Genomic DNA, 15,000 nt, shown 5'->3' with positions numbered 1-15,000 from the left:
GGGGTGTATAGTTATTGGAAACAACACGTAGAATCATTTGCTATGTTGGGTACTGAGTCCAGAGAGAGAGAGAGAGCGTGCGTGCGTGCGTGCGACACCAAAGATAACATGCTTTGCAGTTCATGCAAAGTACCTGAAAATTAGAATGGGGAAAAAAAAAACAAAAAAAAAAAAACCATTTCATATTACCTCGTCCTCTGTGTCCCATAATCAGAAACAAAGCGGATAGTACAGGGACAAAGGCGGCTTGGTGGATAGAGCATTCGTTTAACTCTTTCCATACGAACAGCGAAAGAGACGACGTTAACAGCGTTTCACCCCAATTACCATCATCAAAATATTACAAGCGGAAGGCTCTTACACTGAAGACGTGAATGTTGACAAAGGATACCACAATTCTGACAACGGAAGCTAAAGGTTGGGTCATTCAGACACCCACTGGACATCCGAGGGGTCTGTGTAGAGGGGAAGAGAGGACTGGCCGTACTGAGTGAGTTAAAAACCGAAGGTTCCAGGTTCTATAGTCACGCAGTTGTTGGTTTTTGTTGTTGTACTTCATTATCTATCTGCTCAAAGGCCTGACGAAGCGCGTTGGGTTACACTGCTGGTCAGGCATCATCTGCTTGGCAGATGTGGTGGTGTAGCGTATATGGATTTGTCCGAATGCAGTGGAGCCTCCTCGAGAAAGTGAACTATTGTTGTTGTTGTTGTTTTGTTTTGTTTCCTTATTTAGTCATTCATTTATTTATTAATTTTATTTTTAGCCATCGAACAGACCATGAAAGGTGGTATGAGTGCTAGTCTTCCGGGGGGGTGGGGGGTGGGGGTGTGTGGAAAGACGATCATTCGAGATGCCGCCCAGTGTGAAAGAACCCTCCTCGGGGAAGCACCTCTCCTGTAGACAAAACACTCTAGAAAAACTCTTGGCAACGAAAATAATATCACACTCGCAAGCGAGCGGGGGGGGGAAAAAAAGAAAAAAGGGTAGCCCTCTTTTCATGTATGTCGACGCAAGTCTCCTGTGGGACAGCAGCACGATTTTTCACCCAGAAAAAAAAAAGAGAAAAAAAAAAGAAAGGAAAAAAAAAAGAAGAAGAAAGAAACACCTCCACTGTAACAGGAAGTGAAGAAGACTAATCTAACACAACATAACACAATTAAACACAATATCACGAAACACCAAACAAAAACATACGATTGTATCGCGTCGTGCTGCTGTCCTGTCCCACCGGAGACTTGCTTTCCGACATAGGAAGACGGCTACCCAATTTTTTTTGCGCGTGCTTGCGAGTGTGATATCATTTTCGTCTCAAAAGAGACAACGGGGTGTGTGAATGATGGAAATCCTAGTTTCTCACGAGGATGTGGGCAGGTCCCCCCCTTTGACAAATCACAGCCGACGATAAAACATGTGAGCTATAATTGTTGGGAAATTAATAATAAGGTTGCTGTTGTTTGTTGTCGTTGATGTTGTGGTTTTTGTAACAGCAGTGTAATTGTTTGGAAATTGATTATAACGTTGCTAGTGTTTGTTGATGTCGTTGAGCAGTATAACTGTTTGTAAATTAATAATAACGTTTGCTGTTGTTTCCTTTGTTTGTTGATGTCGTTGAGCAGTATAATTGTTTGTAAATTAATAATAACGTTTGCTGTTGTTTATTTGTTTGTTTGTTGATGTCGTTGAGCAGTATAATTGTTTGTAAATTAATAATAACGTTTGCTGTTGTTTCTTTTGTTTGTTCATGTCGTTGCTGTTGTTGTTAACAGCAGAATAACTGTCTGGAAATTGATAATAACGTTTGCCATTGCTTGTTTGTTGATGTCGTTGCTGTTTTGTTTTGTTAACAGCAGTATAATTGTTTGGAAATTGATAATAACGTTTGCTGTTGTTTGTTTGTTTGTTTGTTGATGTCGTTACTGTTGTTGTTTTGTTAACAGCAGTATAAATGTTTGGGAATCAATGTTGGTTGTTTGTGTGTGTGTGTGTGTGTGTGTGTGTGTGTGTGTGTGTGTGTGTGTGTGTTTGTTTGTTCGTTGTCGTCGATGTTGTTGTTTCCATAACAGCAGCCCTCCAGAGAAGACCTGACGAGCGGTGACTGAAGAGGTTGGCAGTGCAGGCAGAGCGGCCCTCCCTACCTGAAGAGGCGATGATGATGATGATTCTCTTCTGCACCGCACGGGAGATATACGTTACTGGCAACGAGCAAGCTTCTGACAATCCACAAGGTAAAACCAACTCCCAGGACAAGTGGGGGCCCATCTGAAAACGTATGTTGCCAACACTTTCAGTTGGCACCAACACGCACACTTTTTTTTTTTTTCTTTTTTTTTCTTCTTGCTTGCTTGGTTGGTTCCTTCCCCCCCCCCCTCCCCCACCCCGCCTCTCCAGCGCTCTGTTGATCAATGCGGGGGTTTGAAGAGTACGTTCTGCACGTGCTTAAGTGTCGCTGCCTGCACGGGCTGTCACTGGCACGAGAGAGCTGAGCGATGAGTCCAGAGATATCGCCAACTTTAGAACCGTCGACTTCCACTGCGTCACAAAGTTCTCTCCCTCTCTGAAGATCACCTCTTTTCCACACACACACACACACACAGAGGCATAAGCTATCTTTTTTCTTCTTTTTTTTTTCTCTTCTTTTTCTTTTCTTTTCCATGGGATGGGGAAACAATCGAACCGTTTCTTCAGCAGGGGGTGGGGGGGAGTAGTGGGAACAGACACAGTAAAGCAATTTCACTAACAACAACAACAAAAACAACAACAGAAATAACAAAAAGAAGGGAAAATCAAAGTATTAACAAGAAATGCCCACCCACGATACCTCCTATCCACTGAATCGTTTTTGTTTTGTTTGTTTGGTTGGTTTTTGTTTGTTTTTTTTTGCTGGTTTTTTTTTCCAATTCCATTTTACTACAACACCACTGAATCATCTTTGTATGAAATATAAATGGAAAGTCCAAGCTACAGGGAGGTGGGAGGGGGGTGGGGAGCATAGAAAAGCTGATGAGGAAGATGCTTGAAAGCTTTGCCGCGCCCTGCGCCTCCGCGCACACACACACACGCACACATTCCATAATCCATCTAAATACACGACTCCAGATAAGAGGTCTGAAAACAAAACAAACAAACAAACAAAAACAAAAAAAACAACCAAAAAACAGAGTACAAGCACAGTCCTCTCTGTCAGCAAAGAAAGGGGGGGAAATTTCATTTCCATAAGTTGCACAACAACACTAAGTAAGAACAAAACATAAGCAAATCATAACAAGAAAACCTCACACACACACACACACACACACAAAAAAAGGGGACCCACAGCAAAATAACTGTAAAGAATGCCCCCCACCCCCTGAACCCCCCCCCCCCTCCCCTCCCCACACCCACACCACCCATCTCCCACTTCACTGAACCATCCTCCAAAGAAGATCCCCCCCAAGCCCCCCCCGCGACGACAGTGAAAAGAACGCTGCCTCTTATTGGCCCGCACTTTTCCCTCAAAAGTTCGGAACCCTCACAGACAACTGGGTGCGAATGATGGAACTGCAAACGACGTCTCCTGGGACTGCTGGCAGCTCGGCCGATAAGTCACAGCAGCCTCTAAATAAATATAAAAAGAAAAGAAAAAAAAAAAAGAATTAAAAAAAAAAAAAAGTGTAATAACTGGAAAAGGAGTGAGGTCGCTAAGGAGTTAAGGCAGAAAGTTCCAGAGTAGAGGCAGGTAGCCATCAGAGAACCACGCTGGGAGTCAAGTAGGTACAGGAAGGCGAGAAGGAGGGGGGGGGGCGGCGAGGGCGGTGGGGGAATCCGGGGGTGGGGGGGTGGGGGGGGGGATTGGGATGGGGGATTAGGGGTGGGAGAGTGCCTGGAGGTTGGTGGGGGGGGGGGGGGGGGGAGTGCCTGGAGTGTGTTGGCAACTACAACAGCCAGGGAGGTTGTATTTTTGATCACTACGGCTAACACTACTCCTGCCGAAGCAATCCGACGATGCTGTTTTTTTTTGTTTTTTTTTAACACCTCCCCCCCCCCCCCCACCCCCACCCTTTTACCTCCCAACATGAAACATTCACACCGTTTCTCGCTTTGAAAGCAAGTTGGTGGTAGGGGGGAGTGGGGGGGGGGAGGGCAGGGAGTGGAGGTGTAGTGGGGGATCTTACATGGGGGTGGGGGGTGGGGAGGGGTGTTCCCTTTCCATGAGTTCTGTTGTCTTCCCCTTGTCAGTCAGTGGACACGGTGTGTGGCAAAAGACGTTAGAGCGAGCACTGAGCAACAACAGCAACAGCTCAAAAAAAAAACGGCGCAAAATGTTCGGATTTAATTAAACCCTGGTTGCATTCACTGCTGCCACAGCCGAAGGTAAGAAAAGAGTTTCTTGTAGTTGTATGTGCAATATGCGAATGCAAGAGGGTTAAGCGGCCGTTGATGCCGATCCTTATCAGAACCGGTTTCCTACACAACTTCCCATCCACCCCCGACACACTGCCTCCCACCCCCCGCCAACTGTGGCACCCGATTCTGACTCTTTACGTCAACTGCACACACACACACACACACACACAAAAGGAAAAGAAAAAAAAAAAAACAAAAAAACTGTGCCATCAAAAGTCACCGGTAAAATATTCATTCTGCCACGAAAACTCGAAAGCAATACCTACAACTTTGTTTGTGAACATGTCTAAAATTACGCACGTGCGTGGGTTACCACAGCTGATAAAGAAATCAACCGTAAGTCAGTGCCTGCAAACTAGTTATTGCTCGTGAGAGGTGGTTTTGTTTTCGTTTCGTTTTTGTTCTGTTTTTCATTACCAAGGATACGTGAAACATCTGTGGGAAGAGTATCAAACACCGCGTCTTTCCAAACAAACCAGGTATCTGAGGCCACTTTCCAGGTACGTTCCTTCTTGAAGTCGGCCGCAGATTTTGTCCTTTGCGCTCTCGCTCTCTGTCTCTGTCTCTCTCTCTCTCACACACACACACACACACACACACACACCGCACCAATCCAAAACACAAATCAAAGACAGCATCTCCTAAACGTTGGAAACCCCATAGAATACTTTCACTCATCTCTCAGGCTGCCTGCCTACCTGTTTAACGGTATGGGAAAAAAAGAAAAAGAGAGAGATAAAATAAATTATAAAAAAAAACACACAAAAGAACCCACACCAAAAACCAAAAAAAACTTCCAACAATACTGTACAGATCTCCCTGTTACCAGTACCACTCCTCAGCCCACCTCCACCACTATCAGATCGGAACCCCTACTACTACTACTACTACTACTGCAGTCAACCAGGTGAGACTGACGGAAACGCTAATCGGTTGTTTTTTCTCTCACCACGTGTGCTTTGCCAGGCAGGCCCAGCTATTAGTCTCAGCATGAAGAAGAAGAAGAAGAAGACGAAGAAGAAAAAGCTGGGGGGTAAACTATAGCTGCCTGAAAATGATGACGGCTTTAAGAGAGGTAGATAAGGAGACTCCTGGAGAGAGACACAGAGAGAGAGACACACACACACAGAGATGGCCTAAAAAGACACGCTGTCTGTCAGTCAAGAGCTGCCATTCTTCCCAAACGTTGTTGTTGTTGCTGTTGTTGAGAAATTCCTCCTTGTTCACCCCCCCCCCCCCCCAGGATCGTAGAGAGCGGAGAGACAATGACTGTGACCCCAACTACTTTCGTGAGACAAGGAGATCTGTGTTGCATGAGAGTGTCAGGTGCTGGGACTGAGAGAGACTGAGACACTGCACACACACACACACACACACACACACACACACACACACACAACCTTTCTTCTGTTTCGCTGTTCAACCCAAGTGGGGTTCTTGAGGAGTTCTTCTTGCGCGTGACACGCTTCACTACGACAAGTCATCCGTTGTCAGATTAACAAACAAGGCTGCGTTGGCAGGAAGCGCACAATGAGGAGGAAGAAAGAACAGAAAGAAGAAAAAGAAAGAACAGAAAAAAGAAAAAAAACACAAAAAAAACAAACAAACAGACGGGCGCAATAGCCGAGTGGTAAAGCGCTGGACTGTCAATATGAGGGTCCCGGGTTCGAATCACGGTGACGGCGCCTGGATGGTAAAGGGAGGAGATTTTTACGATCTCCCAGGTCAACATATGTGCAGACCTGCTGGTGCCTGAACCCCCTTCGTGTGTATATGCAAGCAGAAGATCAAATACGCACGTTAAAGATCCTGTAATCCATGTCAGCGTTCGGTGGGTTATGGAAACAAGAACATACCCAGCATGCACACCCCCCGAAAACGGAGTATGGCTGCCTACATGGCGGGGTAAAAACGGTCATACACGTAAAAGCCCGCTCGTGTGCATACGAGTGAACGTGGGAGTTGCAGCCCACGAACGCAGAAGAAGAAGAAGAAAAAAAACAAGAAGAATTATTTCCCGAATGTTGTTGCTTTCTGTTTAGCATCACCGAAGAAAGTTGAGCAATGAATATTCACGCTGTAGGGTTAATCTAGAGCCATTACTTATCACCACAACACCATTACTTATCACCACAACACCATTACTTATTACCACAACATCATTACTTATCACGGCAACAAATTCTGGTCCGCACCCCTCACCCCTCATTCCCCCTTACCCCCACCCCCCTTTTTTTCTTTATTTGGTCTGCCCCCTCGCTTTCTCCTCCCCGAATAAATAACAAAAAAAATGTAAAGCAGATATACATCAATGTAAAATGAATAAATAAATAAAATGAAATTTTCCTTAAAAATCCACCGGTTACCGGGCATAAAAAGTCCACAAAATTCCAATAGGCACCAGTGATATCAGAAGAAGTAAAATAAAAAATAAAATTAAAAAAAGTCGAAGAAAAAAGAAAACGCTAACCCTCTCAACCACCGAGCCACACCCACAACATTCTACAAACCCTAAGCTCCAAAACGCAAGTTACAAAACAACATGTGAAAACCACATGAATCATTCTAGAAGGCTGTTTGGGGGCAGGCAGGCAGGCAGGCACTCCTCGAGAGAGGCAGCCAGCAACAGAGAGCGAAACAAAAACCAAAAACACCACAAACACTTCAAAAGATCTCCCCCTCCTGCTGCTGCGCCCCTTGCCCCTCCTTCTAGATCACGCCTGCCATCAGCTGTGGTTGGAAACCCCCCTGGCACACACAATCACATGCCAATGATGGAACTCCTAACGACTTTCATACAACGACGTTACCACCTCTGTGGGCTTAGTCATACGTCCTTTAATAAAAGACGTTTTAGGAAAAAAGAAGAAGACGAAGATGAAGAAGAAGGAGAAAAAGAAGAAGAAGAAGACGAAAATGCAGCTGTAAATGTTTAGAAATGATTAGTGTTTCGGGATGGAGAAGGAGGTTGGGGGGGGGGGGGGGGGGGGGGGTAGTAAACCTTCTCCCCAGATCGGAGAAATGGGCCGAACGAGAGACCTGCTGCTGTTGTGTGAGTCAAGAGGTTGGCAGGCATTCACCGCGCTTCAAGCGGTGACTCTGTACGGCGTTGGCGGAGGTGTCTGTCTGTCCATTGCCAACTTCGCTGCTCCGTACTTCACAGGCTCCAAGCGACGACTCCTGCAAAAGCATCTCCTCAGAACTCTCTGTAGACAGCACGTCTTCAGTCGGCAATGAAATGCTCACACCTTTTTTTTTTCTTCTTCTTCTTCTCTTTCCCCCTAATACCCCCTGCCCCTGTTTTCGATCAAGACGGAGTTTGTGAGGAATTCTTCAGTTTTACACGCACCATTTTTAGGATGTTGTTCTGCTCAGCTTGTTTTCCGCCACAGGCATTTATGAGTTAGAACCCAAACGTTGCCAAACTATCTGTGAACAATGGTCTACCTTTTTTTTTTCTTTTCTTTTTTTTCATTCAAACATTTCTTTTAATGGATTCTTCTCCTCTCTAATTACTCAAACGCTTCGATATGAGAGAGAGAGATATATATAGAGAGAGAGAGAGAGATTGAGAGGGAGAGAGAGAGAGAGATGAGAGAGAGAGAGAGAGAGAAGAAGAAGAAGAAGAAGAATTGTTCACTGACTCTTCCTCAATACTACTGGATTGTTGAAGAAATATACACAGAAAAGGATAATCCAAATAATGTGTGGGCGGAAGAGAGGCGCGTGGGGGTGGGGGTGGGGGTAGGGGGTGGGGGTGTTAAAATAAAATTCACGAATTCTTGTACATTTCACAGCAATCCTCAACAGACCACAAAACCTTTCTTGTCTTGCATCCCTTTAGTAAAAACTCGAACAGAAGTCATTATCCCATTACCCCTCCATTACCACCAAGCAGCAACAACAACAACAGTCCATGTACGTTTTGTTTTGTTTTGTTTTTTGTGCAGATATGAAATCTGCAGTGTGTGACAGACCACCACATGTTGTGTATCCTCGAGGAAATCGACATAATACCCCCCCACCCCCCACACCCACCAAACAAAGCCCTTCCATGCAGCAACAATCTTTTTTTTTTTCTTTCTTTTTTTTCGCCCCTACCACTCCACTCCCCCCCCCACCCCCACTCCCACTCGCCCCCTGTGTCTTCTCTGTGGCTCAACAGAAGTGATGTATGGAAGAATTATGGGAATCATTTGCATGCAGTGACGCATGATTCTGCGCTGGAAAACAAGGCCACTGTCTCGTCTATCAGCCATCCTACAAATCAAGCGTCAAACTGAGTTGATGTATGCAAGCATTCTAGGCGGCAATCCCGACCAGAAGCCTTTCTTTCTTTTTTTCTTTTTATTATTATTATTATTATAATCCGAAATGCTGACAACTTATCCCCCGGACTTGCAGGCTCCTGAGCCAAGGGATATAACCGATTCACTCAAGGTTCGCCCGGGGGGGGGGGAAACCCATACATATATCCGTGTCGCCAACGGTCAGTGTGCCACATTTCCCATCGTTCGGTTTGAGAAATACAACAGTACATCCATCTCTCTCTCTCTCTCTCACACACACACACACACACACACACACACACACACACAAACACTCACACTTATCAGGACTGCCAAAACTCTTGAAAGCAACAGACAAATGGCAACAAACAAGCCAGGCTTGTAAGCAAAACAGGACAAAGAGTTGGGTTGTTGTTGTTGGGTTTTTTTCCCCTCCCTCTCTCTCTAATTCTCTCTCTTTCAATCTCTCCCTCTCTCTCTAACTAATTCTCTCTGTGTGTGTGTCTCTCTCCCTCTCTCAAACTCTCCCCCCCACCTCTCTCGTCTTATGACAAGACGAGCATATTGTTTCAGTTTCTCAAGGAGGCGGAGTCACGGCGTTGGAACGAATCCATATACGCAAAACCACATCTGCCTGACAGCAGCATAACCCAACGTAGCTTGTCGGGATTAAAAGCACATGCATATATATGTGTGTACAATGAGAGTGAATTTCTTCTACAGAATTTGGCCAGAGGATAACACTCTCGTTGACATGATTTGGTGGTGGTGGTGTTTCAGTGCGCCAAGTGCGTGCTTGCTGCACACGGGGGACCTCGGTTTAATTATTGCCTCATCCGAATTAGTACACGCTCAGTTTGATTTTCCACTCAAACTTGGGGGGGGGAAGAACGGGCGAGAGCGCGGGATTCGAACCCAGACCCTCACGGACACTGTACTGGCAGATAAACGTCTGAACCATTCCGCCCACCACCTTGCTCTTTGCCACAGAGTCTACTGACCAGGTGAAAAGACCTCCACACCACTTCCCCCCAGATCATGTCACGTACCGTAATGTAGGGCGTGTGATACGTAAATAACATGACTGTGTCACGTCCCAACACCAAGACCGATGGATACTTAAATAAACTCGCTTCATTAGTACACAGTCATGACAACAGTCAGGAAAAAAAATTACCCTGCAGCTTTTGGGTTTATGAATACGCGCAACAACTATTCAGATCTATCAGGAAAACTGCCTGCAGCTGGGTTTATGAATACACACAACTATCCAAGACTTATCAGGAAAATTATCTGCGGTTTTTTTTGTTTTTTTTTTGTTTTGTTTTTTTGGTTTGTTTTTTAATACACGAATTATGTTAACAATCCAAGACCACCAGTGAAAAAGTATCTGCCAGTAAACTTTTATCAGTTCAAATACACGTTTAAGGCATAGACGAAAACAAGCAAGGGCTCTGTGCAACTGGGTCCTCATCATAATAAATATAATGAAACAAGTTGCAGTTCCGAACATCAGTGACGAATCTTGATTTGCGGCCTGTGCAACAAAAAGAAAATAATAAGAAAAAAAAAATAATAATAATAATAATAATTCAAAACCACCTTCAACGCCCCGTATGTATGTGTGTGTGTGTGCACAGCGTTATCCACTTGAAAAGCTCGCACTGGAAAATCCCGAGGACCGTCGAATACTGCCTCCGGAAATCAATCAAGCTCAGTCTGATCCGAGAGATACCACCCACCGGAGCTGGGTGGGGGCGGCGGGGAGGGGTGGTGGTAGGAGGGAGTGGTAGAGAAGAGTTGGATGGTCTCCTCAGACTGGGGGGGAATCCTCTGATCGATGTCAGGAACAGAAATATACAGTGGAAGTTAAAGTTTCATTAAAAAAAAAAAAAAAATCTAAAGAGGACCACTGCTCAAAAGGGACCAAAGAAGAAAAAAATTAAAAAATAAAGCAAGGCTGCAAACGATTCAATGAGCGATTCAGTGAAGCGCCGTGACTTGCTAGCAGCCCCACTGAGATATAATCATGTCTATGGACTTGCCTCACTCATACCTGAGAACCCTCCTGCAGTGAGCAGCAGAACAGGGTGGGTGTTGGGGAGAGGTCAACGCCAGAATCGTGTCTCCTGGGATTCTGTGTGAAGGTATCACCACCGCTCCTCTGCCTGATCTCTCTCCTCTTGAGTTGTTTGCGGGGTTTTTTCTTATGCTCCACGGTAACAGAAATTGATGGAGTGTGTTTTGTGTCTTTCGGTTGTTTTTTGTTTGTTTGTTTGTTTGTTTGTTGTTGTTGTTGTTGCTTTTTGCATGGTTGGTTGGTTGTGTTCTTGTTTGCTTGTGTTTTGCTGCTTCTAATACAAAAGAATTCTTTCCCAGTCTATGGTCCTCGGTGGGTCGACAAAAGAATTGAAAGAGAGAGATAGAGAGAGAGAGAGAGTGGGGGTGGGGGTGGGGGGAGAGAGGAGGGAGAGAGGAGAAAGAGAGGGGAAACACAGAAAGGTAGGAGAAAGGAGAAAGAGACAATGAGAAGCTGAGTGACAGAGCTTAAGAGAGGGAGAGAGAGGGTGGGGGGAGATGAGAATTATACACACACACACACACACACACACACACACACACACACACACACACAGAGAGAGAGAGAGAGAGAGAGAGAAAGGAGGGGGTGAAAAACAACAGTAAGAGAAGAAGAAATGCAAGAAAAAAAATAAAGGTAGACTGGATGGGAGAGAGAGGGGGAGAGAGAGAGAGAGAGAGATGGGGAGAAAGAGAGACAGACAGATAGGCATGGACACGGAAATAGAGCAGCAGCAGGAGCGGAAGAAGAAGAATGGAGAAAGAAACGAAGAAAGAAAGAAAGCACTAAAAGACGGTGAAGATGAAGAAAACACGTTCCACACACACACACACACACACACACACACACAAAAGCAGACGAAGAAGAAAGAAAAGAGACGAGAAAGACTGGCTGTGCTCCATTACACTCTCCACATCGCTAATGAAACAACACTCCACACGGGCGCAAGAGCCGAGTAACCGGTTAAAGAGTTTTCCTTTCAATCTGAGGGTCCCGGGTTCGAATCTCGGTAACGGCGCCTGCCTGGAGGGTAAAAGGGTGGGGAGATTTTTCCCCGACCTCCCAGCTCATCATATGTGCAGACCATGACACCTGCTTGTGCCTGAACCTCCTTCGTGTGTAAAAACGCAAGCTGAAGACCAAATTAGTACGCAACGTTAAAGATCCTGTAATCCATGTCAGCGCTCGGTGGGTAGGGGTCATGGTGGTAACAAGAACATATATACGCAGCATGCACACCCCCGCAAAAGGGAGTATGGCTGCCTACATGGCCGAGGGGGTAAAAAGGGTCATACACGTAAAAAAGCCCATTCATGTACATACGAATGAACGTGGGAGTTGCAGCCCACGAACGAAGAAGAAGAAGAAGAAGAAGACTAGGCTTTCCGAGTCATCAAGTCCAATCAGGAAAAGGAGGGGGAGAGAGGAGAGAGAGATAGAGAGAGAGAGAGACAGAGACACAAGTCTGGCTAGCTATCACTGCTGTGTCATCCACACTCTTCCTGCACAGCCAAACAAGCTGTCCTAACGACACCGTTCACCTTTCCAAGGCGAACGAGCAGCCTGCATCATCAGCCTGCATCATCATCATCATCATCATCACCATCACCACCCCACACGCACACGTGTACCTGCGCGGCACCTGTCTTGCATAATTAAGCCTCTCTCTGGGCGACACAATCATGGTGTCTTCTAATGATTAATTAATAAGGGAAACTGGGGCACTCAGGGAGCTCTCAGTTTTCTGAAACTAACGTGCAGAAAAAAAAACAAATCTTTTAAAAATTCCTTCCTTTTTTTTTTCCTTTTACTTTTCTTATATAATATTTTATTTTTTATTCTTCCCCCCAAAAAAAACAACAACAAAAAAAAAACAAAAAAAAAAAACAAACAAAAAACGTGAGCATTCGGTTGGTTCTTATGTTTCGTGTTCACACAAAATATATTTCACAAGCGTGCGGGAAATGAGCGTTGTGTGGCGAAGTCAGTTTTACCGTCATCAACACAGAAAAAAGGGTGTGCTCAAGCTTTCATTGCTGGTTTGTTTTCTTCTTTTTACTTATTAATATTCATCTCTCTCTCTCTCTCTCTGTCTCCCTCCCTCTCTGGGAGGGCTTAATTTCGGCCAACATGACTAAATAAAAGGAAATCAAACCCCCAATGATCGCAATGCCCTCGTGGAATAGAACGTTTGGTTTGTTCGTTCTGACCGACTGCTGTTTCCTCCACCACCACCCCATCCTCCATCCCTCCCTTTCCTCTCTCTCTCTCTCTGTGTCTCTGTCTCTCACTCTTTACACACACACACCCCTCTCTCTCTCTCTGTGTGTCTCCTATCCCCTCTTGAATTCAGGGCCGAAACACTTGACTGAAGGGATGCTTCTTCTCTGAAGACCTTGTACTGTCCAGCTCTCTCTAGAGTTTATCACTCACTCTTTCTCTCTCCAAATCTCCCCTCCACCCCCCCTCTCTCTCTCCCGTCTTCCCACACACCCCGCTCCCCCCCCCCCTCTCTCTCTCTCTCCCCTCTCCCCACACTGTCTGTCTTTTACCGTGTCTCTTTGCCACCCACTCCCCCCCCTCTCCCCACACACCCCGATCCCCCCCCCCCTCTCTCTCTCTCTCTCCCCTCTCCTCACACTGTCTTTTACCGTGTCTCTTTGCCACCCACTCCCCCAACCCTCTCTCTCTCTCTCACTCCCCTCTCCCCACACACCCAGTCTATCTCTTTCTGTCTGTGTTTTTTTTTTCCCCATGTCTCCCCCCCCCCCCCCCCTCAACCCCCCTCCTCTCTCTCTCTCGGTCTGACCAGCGCATTGGCTAAAAGAGAACGTCAAGCATCTCCCCCCCCCTCCCCCCCCCCCCCACACACACCCTTCCCTCCTGTTCCCCTCTCCCCCCACCCCTCCCCAAAAGCAGATGTGGTGCAGAGAGTAAATGGATCAGGCCGCACGCTTTGACACTTCCTTGAAACTGAAACTCTTGTCTGTCTGTCTGTCTGTCTGTCTCTCTCAGTTGTGACCGACGTACTCCGCACTCAGAACACACACACACACACACAATTTAAAAAAAAAAACCAAAAAAACAGCAAAATGCTGAATGTCCGCGCGGGGCAGACAACATCCGTTTTGAAATCAGATCACGTGGCTTTTAACACCCAGCCGACCTGGCAGAGAAAAAAAAAAACAAAAAAAAACCCTCTAAAACAAAGTGAAAACCATCCTCAGGCCTCTATATACGGACCCTTTTTTCCTTCGGGGGGGGGGGGGGGGGGGGGTTTGGGGGGGAGTGCGTTCAATGACCTGAATACACACACTTTTCAGTGCGGATGCACTGCACACTGCACTGAGGGAATGAATAAACAACCAAACCAAACCAAACCAATGTAATTGTGAACGGCAATTTAATAACATGTGAAGAAGTGCAGCGACATGGAGCAAGAAGGCTGGCTGGGGAAACTTCCCGAGTCGATGACTTGACTCGGTTGTGTTTCACGATACAACGAATAAGCACTGCTGATTTTGTGTGTTGTGTTGTGTTGTGTTGTGTTGTATTTGTATTTGTATTTGTATTCCTTTTTATCACAACAGATTTCTCTGTGTGAAATTCGGGCTGTTTCTCCCCCAGGGAGAGCGCGTCGCTACACTACAGCGCCACTCTTTTTTTTCTTCTTTTTTTTTTGTATTTTTTTCCAGCGTGAAGTTTTATTTGTTTTTCCTGTCGAAGTGGATTTTTCTACAGAATTTTGCCAGGAACAACCCTTTTGTTGCCGTGGGTTCGTTTACGTGCGCTAAGTGCATGCTGCACACGGGACCTGGGTTTATCGTCTCATCCGAATCACTAGCGTCCAGACGACCACTCAAGGTCTAATGGAGCCGGCTGAGCCGTGATTCGAACCAGCGCCCTCAGATTCTCTCGCTTCCTAGGCGGACGCGTTACCTCTAGGCCATCACTACAGTTGTGTTGTGTTGGGTTGTGTTGGGTTGTGTTAAGGAGGAAGGTGGCAGAATGGGGAAGACGCTCAGCTGCCACTATACAAAGAGTCCGTGAAGGTGTGGGTTCCAGTCCCCGCTCTCGCCCTTTCCGTCTCCAAAGTTAACTCTCTCCATACGAACGGCGAAAGAGACGACGTTAACAGCGTTTCATCCCAATTACCAGCATCAAAATATTGCAAGCGGAACGCTCTAAAACTGAAGACGTGAATGTTGACAAAGAATACCACAATTCTGACGACGGAAGCTAAAGGT

The 15,000-nt window shown here is 45.9% G+C and overlaps 1 protein-coding gene across 1 annotated transcript in view; it reads right to left on the bottom strand.

Moving 5' to 3' along the window:
* Positions 1–7,441: 7,441 nt before the first annotated feature.
* The window catches only part of LOC143299589 (protein MON2 homolog), a 173,496-nt gene continuing 165,937 nt past the window's right edge, over positions 7,442–15,000 (bottom strand). Inside the window, exons 21-22 of the mRNA XM_076612876.1 lie at positions 10,416–10,506; positions 7,442–7,590 (exon numbers count right to left, since the gene is read on the bottom strand). Coding sequence (XP_076468991.1) covers positions 7,442–7,590; positions 10,416–10,506 — 240 coding nt within the window. The remainder of the gene's footprint in view (positions 7,591–10,415; positions 10,507–15,000) is intronic.

The sequence above is a fragment of the Babylonia areolata genome, chromosome 25 (assembly GCF_041734735.1).
Source record: "Babylonia areolata isolate BAREFJ2019XMU chromosome 25, ASM4173473v1, whole genome shotgun sequence".
In the NCBI taxonomy this organism is placed as follows: Eukaryota; Metazoa; Mollusca; class Gastropoda; order Neogastropoda; family Buccinidae; genus Babylonia; species Babylonia areolata.
Note: the sequence above shows the minus strand (reverse complement) of the source record. Positions and strands in the feature narration are given on the sequence as shown.